This window comes from Salmo salar, chromosome ssa13 (genome assembly GCF_905237065.1).
Source record: "Salmo salar chromosome ssa13, Ssal_v3.1, whole genome shotgun sequence".
In the NCBI taxonomy this organism is placed as follows: Eukaryota; Metazoa; Chordata; class Actinopteri; order Salmoniformes; family Salmonidae; genus Salmo; species Salmo salar.
In genome coordinates, this window is record NC_059454.1 from 40,068,325 (window position 1) to 40,089,013 (window position 20,689).

Below are 20,689 nucleotides of genomic sequence, written 5' to 3' on the forward strand. Positions count from 1 at the left end.
AAGTTCTTGTGTGCCACTGTCTGCGAGAAGCCACAGAAATGCCTTGGCGCAGGAGCCGGAGACGTCATGGATTCCTGAGTGTGGGCTTTGCAGGAAAGCCCTGAGTCTTCGAGATGGAGCCGCTCCAGGTTTCCATGGCAAAGCGCATAAACAGGAGGAAACACTGAGGGAATCCCGTTATTTTACAGCATTGGACCATTATAAACACCCAGAGCGGGGAAGGAAGCCGCTCTTGATACTCAAGTAATCCTTAGAGCAAGGAAAAGAAGTTCAAACCATAACCATAGCTTGCTGGAGTCTATTTTAGCTCCATGTTTTTGAATTTATAAAGGAGTATTGGAAGTCTAATATTTCATTTTTATTTTGCCTTTGTTTTATGCAAGTGGGTTTCTACTGCTATGATAGGAGAATAGTTTTTCATTTTTATATATATTTTTTACTTTATTTTCAAATGTTTAGAGAATCTTGGAGACTGGCACAGTACCACACCATGAGGTCGATGGATCAAGGTATGGATGCCGCGTGCTGAATTGTGATAATCTGGTAATTTATCAACCCTATTGATTTTCGAGTAGCCTAGTCCTAGACATGTGTTGATATATATTTTTACATTGTATAATCTACAAAATATGGTATATTGGCTGTGTAGTTGTATATCGTGTGTGGTATATCTGGACAGTCAGTTAGTGGTTTGGGTATCTAACTGATGCACATGAGTTGATCAGTTTATACCATGGGGATTCCGCTATTTGCCTGCATGCCCTGGACAGCGGCGAGGGGAACGCTAGCGCTATGTAAGGTAGGCTACGCTACTGTAGTGGTAGACTTTACGTCATTGTAGTCACATGAAAATTAGCCTTCAGGTTGTAGTAGATCACATTTACATTGACATGTATAACTATTAAAATAAAACATACATGACTGTAAGCTATAATGACCAGTAAGGTATCAAAATTCATACTAACAATATAAGATGTATAATAGGCATTGTTATCCGTTACCTAAAGCCTATGGGATCGGACATGATAAAACATTAGCATTATGAATTGTGACTGATATGTGCACGCGCTCAGTGCGTCCTGGGGAGTTAATCTTCTATGTTGACAATACCAAGGCAAGATGTGTATGGCTATTGAACAGTTTGGTTTGGGATGATTAAGGATTTGATTAAACCTGCGTAGCTGATGTTATGGCGGTGTCGAGAGGTGGAACTGCTTTGGACGGAGCTGTCAAATCGGTGAGCAGCTGCTCGTGTAAAAGCTGTCTCGAAGCCATACCCATCCCACTCGCGTTAGAAGTTCACGACGAGAAAGTGTAGGCTGTATAGAAGTGTAGGCTGTATAGAATAAAGACGCTCAACTGGGAAATAATTAAATAAAACGACGTGTAGATTTACATCTCACATCACAGCTCAGTTTTCGAACTTGTAAACAAGGCTGCATGGGATTTATCTCAATGCTACTCCGTGCAGACATGGCAATATAATGCCGGAGCAGCTTGTGGATTTGACAGCTCTACGCAATTCCTCCTCCCACACCGTCAAAACATCAGCTAAACAGATTTCGGCTAAAGCAGATCTGATTGAATCAGGCCCTTAATTTACTTTAAAAAAAAACTTTTGACACGTTTCTGCTATCATGGCATTATTAGGGTGCACCTCATTTTTGCCTGCTACTCTTGTTCCGGTATTCCTGCTAGGAACAATTAGGACCCCTCCCAGACATATTTCCTACTTTTGCTGTAGGCCTAAACTTTCACAATGTAGCTATTGTGGTATGGTGTTATGCCAAGATGTTATTACAACGCTATAACTTTACAATGGTTGTTATAGCTGATACAGTAGGGTTTATAAATGTAATAACTACACATGGTCTTAAGCTTGTTCCACTTGTTTAGACACGAAGGAGCACAGATTGAGGTTTAAATTACGGTAATCTGTCAACTTTTCTCTAGCCTGATCCTAGCTAGATCTGTCTGTGCTGTTTTACAATCTCATATGTTCATTGTCATGCCAAAGCTCAAACTGACCTGGGACCAGCAGGCTAGCTCTCTCAATTCAATGTAGAACAGGGCCGTATTCATAAAGCATCTCAGAGAAGAATTGATGTGCTAATCAAGGATCAAATAAAATACAATTTCAGTTCCCCTTGTCCTTGTAAGCGTGTATGGCGACCTGTGGGCGAGCGGTTTGCAGATGTGAACGTTGTGAACAGAGTGCCCCATGGTGGCGGTGGGGTTATGGTATGGGCAGGCATAAGCTACTGACAATGAACACAATTGCATTTTATCAATGGCAATTTGAATAAACAGAGGTACCGTGAGGAGATCCTGAGGTACATTGTTGTGCCATTCATCCGCCGCCATCACCTCATGTTTCAGCATGATAATGCATGGCCCCATGTTGCAAGGATCTGTACACAATTCCTGGAAGCTGAAAATGTCCCAGTTCTTCCATGGCCTGCATACTCACCAGACATGTAACCCATTGAGCATGTTTGGGATGCTCTGGATCAACGTGTGTTTTCCAGTTCCCGCCAATATCCAGCAACTTCACAAAGCCATTAAAGAGGAATGGGACAACATTCCACAGGCCACAATCAACAGCCTGATCTACTCTATGAGAAGGAGATGTGTCATGCTGCATGAGGCAAATGGTGGTCACACCAGATACTGACTGGTTTTCTGATCCATGTCCCTACCTTTTTTTAAGGTATCTGTGACCAACAGATGCATATCTGTATTCACAGTCATTTGAAATCCATGATTAGGGCCTAATGAATTTATTTCAATTGACTGATTTCCTTATATGAACTGCAACTCTGTAAAATCTTTGAAATTGTTGCATGTTGTGTTTATATTTTTGTTCAGTGTAGTATATAAAGGGTTTAAAAGTAATTAATTAATTAATGTATTTATTAGAACATAGACCATAACAGTAAACTCCCCAAAAATACAGAAAAAAAGTAATTCATTATTCATTTTATGAATTGACTCATTGATACAGCATGGGTGGGTGAAAATGCTACAATTACTGTAACTTTTAATTCAAACTGTAAAGATATTGTGCACAATACATTATACTATAGCCTACATTATACTATAGCCTACTTGGACACACAATCTTTACAGTTTGAATTAAAAGTTATAGTAAGATACCTGGCCTATATATGTCATGCGTAATTGTTTGGTGCCAAACACCCGGGGGCAGCAGCACTTCAACTGTACCACTGATGCAACTCGTCACTATGAAGTTGTGCACCTGCAACTGTTCTGTCAGTGATCATAGGGAGGCGTGATCACTCCGCTTTTGACACCTTGCATCGTATTTATTTACTTTGTGAAATAGACACCGCCTTGTCTCACCATGCGGTTAAGTTTGAAACAGGAAGCTTTAGCTACTATTACGATTCTGATCGTTCTTTTCAAAGCGTTTTACTGATGCATCAGGGTCGCATCATCGCTTCAATCGAGCAAGTAAAATAGTCTCCCATGGTCTCTCCACCTCCAACGCCTCTGACATCGCATGGCCTTAGTGGATAAAGACAACAGCCAGTGTAACATCATTGATTCTACAAACGATCTATATTTCCTTTCGTTTTTCTCATAACTAAACTGAATAAATAAGACAGATGAACTCGTTTTACGACGGAAAAAACCCTAGTGAGTTAGGGTTGGAAGAGGAACTGAGTCAAGTGAACTGCCAAGATGAGTTGGAGTTTGACTACCTGTTTGAATACGAACCACCTTGCGACAACTTTCCCGGGGGAGATCAAGGTTTGTCCAATGGTTTGTCAAGTCTCCCACGCGCTTTTCAACTTGTATATGCGTTATAGTACTTTAACGACAAATGACTTCTTACACTCTCAAAAACGCTCTCAAAAACGTTTAATTCATTGGCGTCATTGAAAACAAATATACAGGAAGTAATTTTGACAATGTTATTTTCCTTCCACTTCTAGTTCTAGTAGTCATTACTAAACATAAATAAAAACGTTGACAAAAATGATACGATTGATCCTGTATTTCTTATGCATGTTTGTATACATTGTATAATCACACTGTAAAATAAGATGTTGATTCATTTGTAAGGCAACCAGCTGCAACAGGATTGTGAGTTGGCTCAACAGTTGGGCATATAGCTGAACTAACATACATTCTCAAGTTGAATTGTATGGTCATTCTACTTACAATTTTAGGTTGAGTGACCATACAATTCAACTTCATAATTTTTTTGACATTATTTGCATATTTCCCAGTGTGCCTTGCCTTTTGAGTGAATTGTACTTACCACTCATGACTGTATTTGTCAGCAACAGAGACAATGGCTTTCAGTCCTTTAGCCTTCACCAAGTGAGTGTCTAAGTGAATATGTTATCTTTACAATTAAACTCTGTGACAATACATTGCATATGGCCTTTCATTGAGGGCCTAGATACATCCTAACACAGTGGTCTGAAACTCCTGGTTCAAGTTTCCCTACTGGTTTACAGTACTGATGTGCAGGTTGAACTTTTCATTTTTTTTAACAAATCCTTTTACTGACTCTAGATTCATGATTCAACAAATGATACGTTTGGATTCAGATCTCCATCTCAACCTAAAATAAAAGTTAAAGAATAGGATTAAGCCAGTGGCTCAGATGAAACTATCCAAGCAATAGATACATCTTCTTTAAATGTTGATATTTGGTTGCGGTGTCAACCAAACACAATTCAATATTACTTTTGTAATACAGTAAATAGCCTAAAGTTAAGGCGATCTTACAGTATTTATTAATCTTTAAAATTAGTAACACATCCCTGGACACATTTTGAGGTTACTGTAACAATAAATGTCTTCTTATGTAATAATAGAAAGTGTGCATGTTAAAGATAGCATGGAAATGTCACAGGTCTGTGGAGATCTTCACAATTGATAGAACAATCTGAGCAGAATCTCAAATGGCATTGACAACTTGCACCATGTACTTAAATAATCAATCCAGGTAATTTGGTTGGGCTAGTAGATGAAGCACAGTGATAACACATTAAGTTGTTGTAAAATAAACAAAATATCTGACATTCCCATTAAAAAAATGATTGAAAGCACAGTGATATCACAATTAGGTAACAACTAAACCAAAAATCAGACATTGATTTTCCATTGGAATTTGGTTGTGCTTTTAGATGGTTGAAAGCATAGTGATAACACATTGGGAATTCAACAGACTTTTTACTGTCTTTTTGAGGTTGGAATCTCATTGATCAACGTATCAACCAAATATGACCCAATTCACCACATTGAAATTACGTGGTGTGCCCAGTGGGTAGCAATCACAAATATACATTGTTTGAGGTACACAGTCTCAGCCACGAATGACAGCTCCAATAAGACAATCATGGTGAGCGAGAGGCTTGTAGAATCACTCAGGACCCACCGGTAGTGGGTCCTGCGTGATCTGGGAATTACTGAATCCAATGAACTAAATGTTATTTTGACTAAACGAGTTCAAAAGATCAGAGTCAATAAAAAGAGCCAAACTTCCCATCACTACTTTACAGGCCACATCACTTTGCAAGTCACATTATGCTGGCTTGCAAAGTGATGTATATTTTGTAATGGAATCCAGCCAGAGTGAGGATATCCAACAATTCGTCCCACAGGTGCCTGGTGAGGGGAGGACGGCTCACAAAAATGGCTGGAATGGAATAGTATCAGTTTTCAATGTTGATTCAACATCACATCAATTTTTTTGGCTGAAATGACATGGAAACAACATTGATTCAACCAGTTTCTGCCCAGTGGGTTTGATACCATTCCATTCAAGCCATCACTTTGAACCCATCCTCCCCAATTACATAGCCACCATATGTTTAGAACTATCAATCACTCACAACATGCATTGAGAATAACTGGCCAGGTAGAAATGATTAGTTTGAGGCTACATAAATCATATTAACTGGAACGGCCATCTCGGCAACGGGTGCAATAAGTCAAACCATTAACAGATTGGATTGGTTTAGAAAAATGTATGTTATTTATATTTGTGTAGCATAAGATTAATCAACCAATCAATGTATATGCAAAAACACAGGTATTGAAACAAACATTTCTGAAAATCAACCTGCAATAGAGCATGCTGGGAAATATGATAATGACGGGTGTGGTTTTGATCAAACATAAAGTTGTAATTTTACTCAACAAGCTGGTTCAAATTCAGCTCACTTCGAGCAGTTTGCTGACTAAACAAACTTTAACACGTTAGCTCAAATTCTTGTCCTTCTGAAGTCCACTCAACTCAAAGAATAAAGCAGTTGGTTAAGTTGATTACAGTGCATTGGTAGAGCTTGTTGGAACATACTTTCCAACCACAAAACATCATGACATTTGTTTTATGTACATAATGGGTTAATGGTTACAAAAGGAGGACCCTTTTGATGTGATCTGTGAATACTTTCCAAATCTAAGCCTTTTGTTTTATATGATTGTTAATCAAACTGATCAAAGGGATTGAATAAAAAGTATTAACAATATGGTTATATGAAATGGTTATTTGATTAATTCAATAAACACAGAATTTCAATTCAATGTGGCTCTCAACATGTGTATTGAAACATGTACGTTTTGTAAGAAATGCGATTTCGGGGGAAAGTGAATATCTTTCGTGAGAAATGATTTTACACACTATGGGCAATCCCTTTTATAAATAATATATTTTGTTGTACTTTCATGTGTTTTCCTAATGATTTCTCTTCCTTGTTTCCTATCTCCTTCTGTAGATGAGCAAAATCTCTCCTCACAGAGAGTCAGCCCTCCATCTGGTCTGGCCTACATCCAGGAGGAGGCTTCCCCCTACAGCATTAAGTGTAGTGAGCACAACCCAGAGAGCCTCTCTGGCTATGAGCACCTGGAAGCCAAAAACTACCTGGACCACTCCAGGCTTGGGGGCATTGCCCTGAGCCCCAGGATCGAGATCACACCCTCACGTGAGCACTACAGCGATGGACGAGATTCCCTGCAGAACCACACTCTGAACATCAGCCCCCGTCCCACCTTGACCGTCCCGGGCCACGAAAGCCTGGCCTACCGCGAGCCCCAGTGCTTGAGCCCAGCCTCCAGCAACTCCTCCACCAGCTGGCACTCGGAGAGCTACTCCCCCTGGGCCTCTCCCTGCGTGTCCCCTAGTAGTGGCCAGACCGGGGCCGGGGACCTCTGCCCCCGCTTCCAGAACATCCACACCGGCTCCCCCCGCACCTCCCCGGGCACCTCCCCCCGCACCGAGGAGGGCTGCCTCGGCCCCCGCTCGCCCTCCCCATCCCTCAGGCCAGGATCCCGCTCCGCTTCCCCACAGGGCAAACGCACCTACGACATGTACAGGAACCCCAGCCTGATCACCGGGATCCGTTCCCGCAGTCCCTCCCCCCATAGGGGCCACGAGGAGCATCCCCAACAAAATGCAGGGGCCCACTACGGAACCTCCAACAGTCTTGCTGAGGCCATGAACGGCTACGGCATAGTCCAACCTGGTCTAGTCCCCACCAAGATAGTGAAGACGGCCAACCAGGCGTATGCCTTCTACCCAGAGAACCACAGGGAGGTCAACTACCTGGTGTCCTGTGAGCAGGATGTTAAGAATAAAAATGGGTCCGAATCCTTCTTTGTGATCCCTCCCATCTGGACCAAGCAGATGGTCCCCAACCTCTGCAGGTGAATGGTGTAGGAAGCCTGTACTGTATAGGTGCATCGTGCAGTTTTATTATGAATCTGATTTAGTTGTTAATTTGTATGTTTGTATGACCAAGCTTTCATAGCCCATTAGGAACCACAATTTAGCTAGCCTAATCGTTGCACAAGACAAATTAATACTTTTCCCCCATCTCTTATTTCCTTTAGCATCCCAGTGTCTTCTCTGCCCCCTCTGGAATGGCCTGTCCCCAGCCGTACAGACCAGTACAAGCTCCACGTTGACGTGCAGCCCAAGCCCCACCACCGAGCCCACTATGAGACAGAGGGGAGCAGGGGCGCGGTCAAAGCCCCCACTGGTGGTCATCCTGTTGTCCAGGTACGCTGCATCCCACTGGGCGCAGACTTCAATTCAACGTCTGTTCCACTTTGGTTCAATGTCATTTCATTGAAATGACATGCAAACAACGTTGATTTAATCAGTGTGTCCCCAGTGGAATGGCTCTGTATCACTGTTAGAAAATAAGTTGATTTATGGAAGTCTTTTTTGGTTCTTGGTAGAATCTTTTCACCCAATGAAGAACCCTCAAATAACCTTTTAAGAACCCTTTGGTGAAAGGAATCTACCTTGAACCAAAAAGGATAATACATTTCCTGGAATCGAAAGAGTTCTCCTACAGGTGAAGAACCCTTTATGGTTCTAGGTAGCCCCTTTTAGTGTAGGACAGCCCTAATAGGAAGGCCTGTTGTGTGTAATGGTATTTTCTAGTCAGTACACAGCTACGCTACTACTGTCCCAGGGCCTGGCTTAGGAAAATTTCTACTGTGTGTTACTGTGTACGTTCTACAGTATATGTTATTTACCTCATCCTTTCTCGATCTCTCCCTTTCTCTCTATATATCTCCCTTTCTCTATCTTTCCCTTTCTCTGTCTATCTCTCCCTATTTCTCTCCCTCTAACTTTCTCTTCTTCCTAGCAGCCTGCCACACTCACTGAAATAAGTTATAATGTGCACTGATATCTTACGCATGTCAGCTACTGTTTCATCAAGTCAACTCCCAGACTTGAATTCCAGCCATTATTACACTAAACCCCTTGCAGATTTATTGTTTTTGTCTTCATTTACTATGAGCAACAGCTTTTGTGTTAATTGTTTCAAATCAAGTGTCATGAGAACACTTGTCTTCTTGCAAAAAAACACACTGCTGCTTTGCCTCTCACAGCCCAATGTTTTAACCACAAGCATTTTTTTTGCCCATTTTTGGCCCATTTACACGCATTACCCCAGTGTACTCTGGAGACAGAAGTGGTGAACTTTAGTTCAGGCATACTCATCTGAAAAAAAAAAAAAGTAATGTTAAGTTTTGCTGTATAGAGCTAGTATCACTTTTTTACATGTTCAATCTTAGCTGAACATAATAGAAGGCATTTCCACGTCGTCCATATATTTAGGAAACAAGTAGGAAATAGAACTTTCAGTTCATATTTTAATGTTTCCAAGGCAACATCTTGAAAGCTTACTTGTTGTTGTTGATTGTCAGAACCTGGCCAGGTGGAAATTAAGCATTTCTCACTTTCCATTTTCTGGCTCTCTTTGAGGTCAGTGAGCTGTGCCTGGTGTCGTCCGGTCACGTGGCTGGCTAGGCGCGGCCAAACTACTCCCTCTCAGTCCCAGACTCTGAACTCCCTCCACTTTAATTTTCCTAGTCCCACTCGCTCTGACTCACTCACTGCAACCATAGCAACCAGCTTCTCAGATGGCCTGTTCTCAGATAGAATTCCTCTATTTTACTCATTGTGTCAGACTCAACTACCTGTGTTCAAGACCACTCATGTCACTATAGTTTTTGCTTACATTGAACAGTTGTAAGGAGTTTCACCAGTGAAAAAGCTCAGTTCTACAACAGTGAATGTGAATATTGTAATTCTCACTTGACTTTAAAGAGGACACTATGCTGTAGGCTACTCAGCTTCCAAGGATGTGCCTCTTTCTCTCGGTCAGTCCCCCCATGCCTGTTTCTCTGCTGTCTGTCTGTCTGTCTGTCTGTCTGTCTGTCTGTCTGTCTGAGCAACAAGGTAAATTAGATGAGATGTGATCTCTGCCATGCTTCATTCAGCCAAACTCTGCCCCCTCACTATACTCTTCTCACCTGTCGTAAAATACACATACACCACCCCCCCCACACACACACAGATTAGTGGAGAGACCAGAAACTACCTCGGAAGGAAGCATGCAAAAACCACAATGCGTGAACTTGCAACTAAAATTATCTGTCTGCAAAATCATGAGCTTGAAAATGTATGTGTGTGTGTGTGTGAGAGAGAGAGAGAGAGAGAGACAGACAGGGGGTTTTAGTGGTGAGTTAAGAGAACTATGTAAAGTGTAGACGTCTGACAAGGTTGAAAGCATATTTTGATTATTTATTTGAATATTGGCGACAACTAGGCCTACAGCTACTTTGCAATTGTATGTAATGATTTTGATAAATATTTGTGATTAGGAGTTTTTCATCATGTTATAAACATGTATTTACTATGTGGCCACCTCCAATTCTCCAAACCATTCCACTGTAGAAGTACTGGAATTAATGTAGACCTAGTCTTTCTTTTGTTTTGAAAGTATCCGTGGCACATGTGGCTAAACTAAGGCAGTCATATTCTAATAAGCATGCCAATGAATGATAGTGATTCCTATGGAGCCTCTTTTAATTTGAAAGAGAGCTACTTTAGAACAAACAGCTGCTAGCTGATATTCAAGGTTGAGTGGGTGACCTGACCATTTATTTGGATTCCTCAGGTCTTAATCATTGTTAAGAAGAGGTTTGGTTCAAATCAAATGTTGAAAATAATGAGAAATACCAATCATTATATAAATTCAACTATGCAATAAAACACTGGTTACCTACCAATGGGTGGGCATATATTATAAGGGGGGGGGGCAGAACAGGCAGAATAGGAACTTGAAAAATTACACATTATGAAAAGTGTGAACATCTTGACTTCATGTAAAAAAAAATATTTATTAGAGTTTCTTCCAGTTGCATGGCTACAGGGAAAAGGAGCCACTGGGCCTGCAGATCTTCATCGGGACCGCAGATGAGAGGATCCTGAAGCCCCACGCTTTCTACCAGGTTCACCGCATCACGGGCAAAACGGTTACCACCACCAGCTACGAGAAGATCATCAACTCCACCAAAGTCCTGGAGATCCCTCTGGAGCCCAAGAACGACATGAAAGCAATGTGAGAGAAATTAGAGTAGTGATTTATGCCAAACACCACCCATACAAAGCAGTGTCCTTTGCAGACTTCGGTTCAAACGGTATTTGTTTTCTTTCAAACTCGTTGAGCCTGTTTACTGAGCCTGTCTCCAATGCCACCAGATAAGTGGGAAGAATTTAAACTGATGGGAATATTCCATTGGTTCCAGGCATGCTCTTTTTTTCTCCCCAATTTCGTGGTATCCAATTGGTAGTTAAAGTCTTGTCTCATCGCTGCAACTCCCGTACAGACTCAGGAGAGGCGAAGGTCGAGAGCCGTGCGTCCTCCGAAACACAACCAAGCTGCACTGCTTTTTGACACAATGCCCACTTAACCCGGAAGCCAGCAGCACCAATGTTTCGGAGGAAACACCGTACACCTGGCTCACACTTTGTAAGCGTGCACTGCTCCCAGTCTGCCACCGGAGTCGCTAGTGCACGATGGGACAAGGACATCCCTGCCGGCCAAATCCTCCCCTAACCCGGACGACGCTAGGCCAATTGTGCGCCGCACCATGGGTCTCCCGGTCGCGGCCGGCTGCGACAGAGCCTGGACTCTAGTTGCACAGCTAGCACTGTGATGCAGTGCCTTAGACCACTGTGCCACTTGGGAGGCTGTGCCAGGCATGCTCAATCAAGTTTTTGAAATAAAACTCATACTAATTGAACCCAGGTCTGATCTCATTAACCATATCAGATGTGATCATAATGCAACACATGGGTATCTGTACAGGGTTTACAGTAGTTAATCCTCCTATCTCACAGAATCGACTGTGCTGGGATCCTGAAGCTCAGGAATGCTGATATTGAGCTGAGGAAGGGCGAGACGGACATCGGACGAAAGAACACTCGTGTGCGTCTAGTGTTCCGTGTGCATATACCCCAACCTAATGGGCAACACATCTCACTGCAAACCGCCTCCCATCCTATTGAGTGCTGTAAGTACATCCAACACTATAATAGTTATTTATTTAAAATGTATTTAACCAGGTCCCATTGAGGCCAGAATACCTATTTTCAAAGGCAGACATATTACCTGTGCTCTTTAGCGTGATAAACATAGAATCACAGACTATGTGGTCTTTCCCTTCTATAGCTTTCTATAGATGTGCTATAATTAATTCAATAAGGCCTGAGGGGGTGTGGTATATTGGCCATACCACAAACCCATGTGGTGCCTTATTGCTATTATAAACTGGATACCAACCTAAATAGATCAGTAAACAAGTACTTTAGCATCATACCCGTAATATATTGTCTGATATACACATGGCTGAAATGCTGTTTCAGGCAATCAGCATCCAGGACCCAAAGTACATGATTTATAATGTGGTTTAGGTTTAACATGTGGTTATACTGTATTTTGATGTTACACAATGCAGTACATTTCCATGTATGTTTCCTCTTCCCTGTTTTCATTACACTGATGTTAACCAGAGGTAGCACAGAGAATGAATAAACATGGCTAAAACTCAGAGTAGAGCTGATAGTTCAGGCACACGGACGTACAAAGACGTATGATTAGGCTGGCAGCTCTCAAACCTCAACTCTTTTAGAGGGTGTGTGTTTGTTGTTTGTGTGTGTTTATGCGAGCGTGTGTGTTTGTGTGCTTGGGTGTGTCTGAATCCTAGTTAAAAGCAAAACACTACTTACGTGTAGGCTAACATGTCCAGGGAACATGAAGTCTGTGTACCAGTGTATGCTATGCCAGTGACGTGCGTAGAGGTTGGTGGCTTTGTAGGCACTGGCTATCAAAGCCAAATTTACTTGCAAATAAACAATGAAGTCCAAGTTCACCATACGACAGATAGTTCCAACAACCAGAGTGACATAGGTTATTAACCGAAATTGACAAAAAATGTCATCAAATGTAAATACCAATGTAGCCAAGCGATAGCCTCCAATGGCAGGATATTTCATATCATCTGACAAAATAACACACTGCTCAACTCAGCTCAGCCATATACCAATGTAGCATCCACAGTTACAACTAAAAGGTGGCACTAAAATACCAATATATGGACACATTTAATCATTTCATAGCTTTTCACAATGGATTTACAATTCTTCCAATGCACGGCGTGTAAAAACACACATACTGTACATAATAATATTATGATGTGAAATATAATTACACACAGCTACAGTGCATTCGGAAAGTATTCAGACCCCTTGACTTTTTTCACATTTTGTTACGTTACATTCTTATTTTAAAATGGAATAAATATTTTTTTCCCCTCATGAATCTGCACACTAGACCCCATAATGACAAAGCAAAAACAGGTTTTTAGACATTTTTATATCAAAATAACTGAAAATATTACAAAATAACTGAAATATGACATTTACATAAGTATTCAGACCCTTTACTTAGTACTTTGTTGAAGCACCTTTGGCAGTGATTACAGCCTCAAGTCTTCTTGGGTATGATGCTACAAGCTTGTCACACCTGTATTTGGGAAGTTTCGCCCATTCTTCCCTGCAGATCCTCTCAAGCTCTGTCAGGTAGGATGGGGAGCATTGCTGCACAGCTATTTTCAGGTCTCTCCAGAGATGTTCGATTGGATTCATGTCCGGGCTCTGGCTGGACCACTCAAGGACATTCAGAGACTTGTCCCGAAGCCACTCCTGCATTGTTTTGGTTGTGTGCTTGGGGTCGTTGTCCTGTTGGAAGGTGAACCTTCTCCCCAGTCTGATGTCCTGAGTGCTCTGGAGCGGGTTTTCATCAAGGATCCCTCTCTTCTTATCTCCGTTTATCTTTCCCTCAATCCTGACTAGTCTCCCAGTCCCTGCCGCTGAAAAACATCCCCAAAGCATGATGCTGCCACCACCATGCTTCACCGTAAGGATGGTATTGGCTAGGTGATGAGTGGTGCCTGGTTTCCTCCAGACGTGACGCTTGGCATTCAGGCCAAAGATTTCAATCTTGGTTTCATCAGACCAGAGAATCTTGTTTCTCATGGTCTGAGAGTCCTTTAGATGCCCTTTGGCAAACTCCAAGCAGGCTGTCATGTGCCTTTTACTGAGGAGTGGCTTCCGTCTGGCCACTCTACCATAAAGGCCTGATTTGTGGAGTGCTGCAGTGATGGCTGTCCATCTGGAAGGTTCTACCATCTCCACAGAGGAACTCTGGAGCTCTGTCAGATTGACCATCGGGTTCTTGGTCATCTCCCTGACCAAGGCCCTTCTCCCCCGATTGCTCAGTTTGGCCCAGCAGCCAGCTCTAGGAAGAGTCTTGGTGGTTATAAAGTTCTTCCATTTAAGGATGATGTAGGCCACTGTGTTCTTGGGGATCTTCAATCATTCCCCAGATCTGTGCCTCGACACAATCCTGTCTCGGAGCTCTACAGACAATTCTTTCATACTCATGTCTTGGTTTTTGCACTGACATGCACTGTCAACTGTGGAACCTTATACAGACAGGTGTGTGCCTTTCCAAATCATGTCCAATCAATTGAATTTACCTGAGGTGGACTCCAATCAAGTTGTAGAAACATCCCAAGGATGTTCAATGGAAACAGGATGCACCTGAGCTCAATTTCGAGTCTCATAGCAAATGGTCTGAATACTTATGTATGTAAGGTATTTCTGACTTGTATTTGTTATACATTTGCAAAAATCTATAAAAACCTGTTTTTGTTTTGTCATTATATGGTACTGTGTGAAAATTAAATTAATTTTAGAATAAGGCTGTAACATAACAAAATGTGGAAAAAGTCATGGGGTCTGAATACTTTCCCGAATGCACTGTATATAATAAATAACCCAGCAAACGAACACTTGTTCTGTGAATAAACAAATGGAAAAAATAAATTAAAAATCGCCTTTATTTAACCAAGGAGGCCAGTTGAGAACAAGTTCTCATATACAACTGCGACCTGGCCAAGATAAAGCAAAGCAGTGCAACAAAAACAACAACACAGAGTTACACATGGGATAAACAAACGTACAGTCAATAACACAATAGAAAAATCTATGTACAGTGTGTGCAGATGTAGTAAGGTTAGGGAGGTAAGGCAATAAATAGGCCAAAGTGGAGAAATAATTACAATTTAGCATAAGCACTGGAGTGATAGATGTGCAGATGATGATGTGCAAGTAGAGATACTGGGGTGCAAAAGAGCAAAAAAAGTATAAAATAACAGTATGGGGATGAGGTATTTGGGTGTGCTATTTACAGATGGGCTGTGTACAGGTACAGTGATCGGTAAGCTGCTCTGACAGCTGATGCTTAAAGTTTGTGAGGGAGATATAAGTCTCTAGCTTCAGTAGTTTTTGCCATTCGTTCGAGTCATTGGCAGCAGAGAACTGGAAGGAAAGGCGGCCAAAGGGGGAGTTGGCTTTGGGGATGACCAGTGAGATATACCTGCTGGAGCGTGTGCTACGGGTAGGTGTTGCTATGGTGACCAGTGAGCTGAGATAAAGCGGGACTTTACCTAGCAAAGACTTATAGATGACCTGGAGCCAGTGGGTTTGGCGACGAATATGTAGCGAGGGCCAGCCAACCCGAGCATACAGGTTGCAGTGGTGGGTAGTATATGGGGCTTTGGTGACAAAACGGATAGACTACATCCAATTTGCTGAGTAGAGTGTTGGAGGCTATTTTGTAAATGACATCGCCGAAGTCAAGGATCGGTAGGATAGTCAGTTTTACAAGGGTATGTTTGGCAGCATGAGTGAAGGAGGCTTTGTTGCGAAATAGGAAGCCGATACTATATTTAATTTTGGATTGGAGATACTTAAAATGTGAGTCTGGAAGGAGAGTTTACAGTCTAGCCAGACACCCAGGTATTTGTAGTTGTCCACATATTCTAAATCAGAACCGTCCAGAGAAGTGATGCTAGGTGGGCGGGCAGGTGCGGGCAGCAATCGGTTGAAGAGCATGCATTTAGTTTTACTAGTATTTAAGAGCAGTTGGAGGCCATGGAAGGAGTGTTGTATGGCATTGAAGCTCGTTTGGAGGTTTGTTAACAAAGTGTCCAAGGAAGGGCCAGATGTATACAGAATGGTGTCGTCTGCGTAGAGGTGGATCAGAGAATCACCAGCAGCAAGCGCGACATCATTGATGTATACAGAGAAAAGAGTCGGCCCAAGAATTGAACCCTGTGGCACCCCCATAGAGACTGCCAGAGGACCGGACTTTTATCTATGACGGTTATGATATCGTTTAGAACCTTGAGCGTGGCTAAGGTGCACCCATGACCAGCTCGGAAACCAGATTGTATAGTGGAGAAGGTACAGTGGGATTCGAAATGGTTGGTGATCTGTTTGTTAACTTGGCTTTCGAAGACTTTAGAAAGGCAGGCCCGGATGAAATAGGTCTGTAACAGTTTGGGTCTAGAGTGTCTCCCCCTTTGAAGAGGGGGATGACCGCGGCAGCTTTCCCAATCTTTAGGGATCTCAGACGATACGAAAGAGAGGTTGAACAGGCTGGTAATAGGGGTTGCAACAATTTCGGTGGATCATTTTAGAAAGGGAGGGTCTAGATTGTCTAGCCCAGCTGATTTGTAGGGATCAAGATTTTGCAGCTCTTTCAGAACATCAGCTATCTGGTTTTGGGTGAAGGAGAAGTAGGGGGGCTTGGGCAAGTTGCTGCGGGAGGTGCAGATCTGTTGGCCGTGGTAGCGGTAGCGAGGTGCAAAGCCTGGCTAGCCGTAGAAAAATGCTTATTGAAATTCTAGATTATTGTAGATTTATCGGTGGTGACAGTGTTTCCTTGCCTCAGTGCAGTGGGCAGCTGGGAGGAGGTGCTCTTATTCTCCATGGACTTTACGGTGTCCCAAAACCTTTTGGAATTAGTGCTACAGGATGCAAATTTCTGTTTGAAAAAACTAGCCTTAGCTTTCCTAACTGACTGTGTATATTGGTTCCTGACTTCCCTGAAAAGTTGAATATCGCGGGGGCTAATCGATGCTAATGCAATATGCCACAGGATGTTTTTGTGCTCGTCAAGGGTAGTCAAGTCTGCCAAGGGCTATATCTGTTCTTAGTTCTACATTTTTGAAATGGGGCATGCTTGTTTAAGATGGTGAGGAAATCACTTTTAAAGAACAACCAGGCATCCTCTACTGAACGGGATGAGGTCAATTACTTTCCAGGATACCCGGGCCAGCCAGGTCGATTAGAAAGGCCTGCTCGCTGAAGTGTTTTAAGGAGCGTTTGACAGTGATGAGGGGTGGTCGTTTGACCGCGGGCCCATTGCGGACGTAGGCAATGAGACAGTGATCGCTGAGATCGTGGTTGAAGACAGCAGAGGTGTATTTAGTGGGCAAGTTGGTCAGGATGATATCTATGAGGGTGCCCATGTTTACGGATTTAGGGTTGTACCTGGTAGGTTCCTTGATAGTTTGTGTGAGATTGAGGGCATCTAGCTTAGATTGTAGGACGACCGGGGTGCTAAACATATCCCAGTTTAGGTCACCTAACAGTATGAACTCTGAAGATAGATGGGGGACAATCAATTCACATATGGTGTCCAGGGCACAGCTGGGGGCTGAGGGGGGTCTATAACATGCGGCAACAGTGAGAGACTTATTTCTGGAAAGGTGGATTTTTAAAAGGAGAAGCTCGAACTGTTTGGGCACAGACCTGGATTGTATGACAGAAGGCTATCTCTGCAGTAGATTGCAACTCCGCCCCCTTTGGCAGTTCAATCTTGACGGAAAATGTATTTGGGGATGGACATTTCAGAATTTTTGGTGGCCTTCCTAAGCCAGGATTCAGACACAGCTAGGACATCAGGGTTGACGGAGTGTGCTAAAGCAGTGAATAAAACGCATTTAGGGAGGAGGCTTCTGATGTTAACGTGCATGAAACCAAGGCTTTTACAGTTACAGAAGTCAACAAATGAGAGCACCTGGGGAATAGGTGTGATGCTGAATCTACAGGGCCTGGATTACCCTTTACATCACCAGAGGAACAGAGGAGGAGTAGGATAAGGGTACGGCTAAAGGCTATAAGAACTGCTCGTTTAGTGCGTTGGGAACAGAGAATAAAAGGGGCAGATTTCAAGGCATAATGTACAGACAAGGGTATGGTAGGATGTGAGTACAGTGGGAGAAAACCTATGCATTGAGTGACGATGAGAGAGCTTGCATCTCTGGAGACACCAGCTAAGCCAGGTGAGGTCTCCCCATGTGTGGGGTGTGTGACAAAAGAGCTATCTAAGGCATGTTGAGCAGGACTAGGGGCTCTACAGTGAAATAAAACAATAACTAACTGAAACAGCAGAAGACAAGGCATATTGACATTAGAGAGAGGCATGTGTAGCCGAGTGATCATAGGGTCCAATGAGCAGCAATAGGTGAGTCCGGGAGCCGTTCAGTAGTCACTACTATGCCAGGCGAGTGGGAGGCATGGCGTTCAGAAAGCTAGTGGGCCGTGGCTAGCAGATGGGTCTTCGGCAACATCGCAACGGAAAAGCCTGTTGAAACCATATCGGACGATTACGTCGGCAAACCAGTCGTGATGGATCAGCGGGGCTCCGTGTCGGCAATAAAGGGTCCAGGCCAATTGTCAAAAGAGGTATTGTAGCCCACGAATTAGCGGGTATACCTCTTTGGCTAGCCAGGAGATGGTTCTAGCTCGAGGCTAGCTCAAGGCTAACTGGTGCTTGCTTCGGGACAGAGGCGTCAGCCAGCAGTAGCCACTCAAATGTAGCTAGCTAGCTGCGATGATCCGGTGTAATGGCCAAGAGCTTGCGGCAGGATTCCAGAGATGTGGTGGAGAAAAGCAGTCCGATATGTTCTGGGTTGATATTGGGCTGCGCAGACTGACAGGTATTGACCAAGCTAAAGCTTGCCGTGGCTAACAGTGACTACTAGTTAGTAGCTAGTTAGCTGGCTAGCTTCTGATGGAGGTTCCAGTTATAACATATAAAAATAGCAGATCGTTACAACATTGGGAGAGGCGGGTTGCAGGAAAGTATATTTAGGTCATAGGTACAAAGTGAAAAAACGATAAACTGACTATTTACATGGGACAAGACAAACATATGTCCGACTGCTACGCCATCTTGGATACAAAGTTACCAGAACATTCGTTTGGTGGCGGCAAATGTTCACAAACACACATTTTTTCAAACACAAACACTGTCCAGTTGTGCTGATGATTATACAATGTTTATATAAAACATTTGCCTCATGTTGATAGAACGTTACCAGTAGGGATGACTATTTTCCCGAAAATGTACCAAGTTTCAATCAGAAGTGCCAATTTAATGCGTTTAAAATCAAGATATGGTCACTATGCCAGGTTTCTCCCAAAATAAGATTCTCGCTGCACCACATTGCCAGCTTGACTGCGCCACTATGTAAAGATTTCACAGCAAGTGAAACTGATATTTAGTAACAATAGAGTAACTTTGATCGCCAATGACATTGTTGTGAATTGCGAAACAGACCGCTCATAAATTCAGTGTTATCATGTTTCTCAATTAATTCAGTGCATTTCATCTCGACACAGAGCGCGCTCAGGACACACAGAGCTCACCCCGACTTAGAGCCTGTAAGTAAGCATTTCACTGTTGTATTCGGTGCACGTGACAAATAAACTTTGATTTGATTTGAGTAGGCTAGTGTTGTCGAATCATACAAATTTGTAACAGCAGTCAAACAAAAGTCAAATGACCAAAGTTGCTGAGCTTGCTAGATAACTATCAAATTACAGAATATCTCAGATTTGACAAAATCGAGTTGATGATTATACAGATAACAGATCAGCTCATGAATAACGGGGAGATAAAAAGAGGAAATGTTTTGAAAATCTTGGCATAACCACTATTTCAACTCCGCTGCCGCCCTCCCGCCACCGCGTTGTTCTCAACAGCAGTTTAAATCAATATTGCCTACTGTTTTCTAGAAATTAGGCTTTTTTTTGGATTCGAGCTCATTTCATTTCTGTGATATCAGACTAGGCCTGGGCTCAGGCTTCAGCTCACCAGGCTTGGGTCGGACCAGAATCTAATTTTCAGTTCTGATGAGAACTCTGAACTGCATTCATGACTCGTGTGCAGTCTGGTAGTGTCAATTTTGCGTTTGCTTTGAATTTATGGCGTTGTTTTGAAGTAAATACACTAGGCTAAAGGGTTCCATCCGACAACCTGTTTGGATAATGCGCTATGCGCATGTTGTGTATTTTGTAGAATTACATTAGTGAGACATTGGGGGGAAAATGTTGTAATTTCCCGGGTCTTGTCATATTTTTTCGGGAAACGTGAAGAGTGGTCCCGGGACAGTTCTGGAATCCCGGTTACCGGTGCTCATCCCTAGTTCACAGAACACGTTTTGTCTATTCTTTAAAGGTTCCCAGAATGTTTCGTTAGGTTGTGGGAACCGTCTGGTGGGAATATTGTGCGGACATCACAAAAGATATGTTCCCAAAACACAAAAACTGTCCAGTTGTGCGGATGATTGTACAATGTTTCTTTTAGGGTACAAAAAACATTCACCTGATCATACAAGAAAGTTTGCAGAACATATTTTTAATGTTCTTTAAAAGTTCCTTACACACTTCCATAGGTTGTGGTAATATTGTGGGGACATGACAAGAGATATGTTCCCATAACACAAAACTGTCCAGTTGTGCTGATGATTACAATGTTTCTACTATGTTGAAAAAACATACACCTGATCTTGAAAATACATTCCCAGAACACATTTGGTATGTTCTTTAAAAGTTCCTAAAATATCTATTTAGGTTGTGGGAACATTGTGGGGATATGACAACAGATAGGTTCCCTAACACAAAATCTGTCCAGTTATGACATTC

At 42.6% G+C, this 20,689-nt stretch overlaps 1 protein-coding gene across 3 annotated transcripts in view; it reads left to right on the forward strand.

Moving 5' to 3' along the window:
* The first annotated feature begins 222 nt into the window (after positions 1-222).
* LOC106567114 (nuclear factor of activated T-cells, cytoplasmic 2) overlaps positions 223-20,689 on the forward strand; it is a 53,696-nt gene continuing 33,229 nt past the window's right edge. Inside the window, exons 1-5 of one of the 3 annotated variants that reach the window (XM_014136028.2) lie at positions 223-509; positions 6,759-7,686; positions 7,873-8,041; positions 10,702-10,904; positions 11,687-11,859. In XM_014136028.2, coding sequence (XP_013991503.1) covers positions 377-509; positions 6,759-7,686; positions 7,873-8,041; positions 10,702-10,904; positions 11,687-11,859 — 1,606 coding nt within the window. In that variant the 5' untranslated portion in view covers positions 223-376. Of the gene's footprint in view, positions 510-3,264; positions 3,775-6,758; positions 7,687-7,872; positions 8,042-10,701; positions 10,905-11,686; positions 11,860-20,689 lie in introns of those variants that run through there. The other 2 variants (XM_014136026.2, XM_014136027.2) reach the window with 2 other exon arrangements.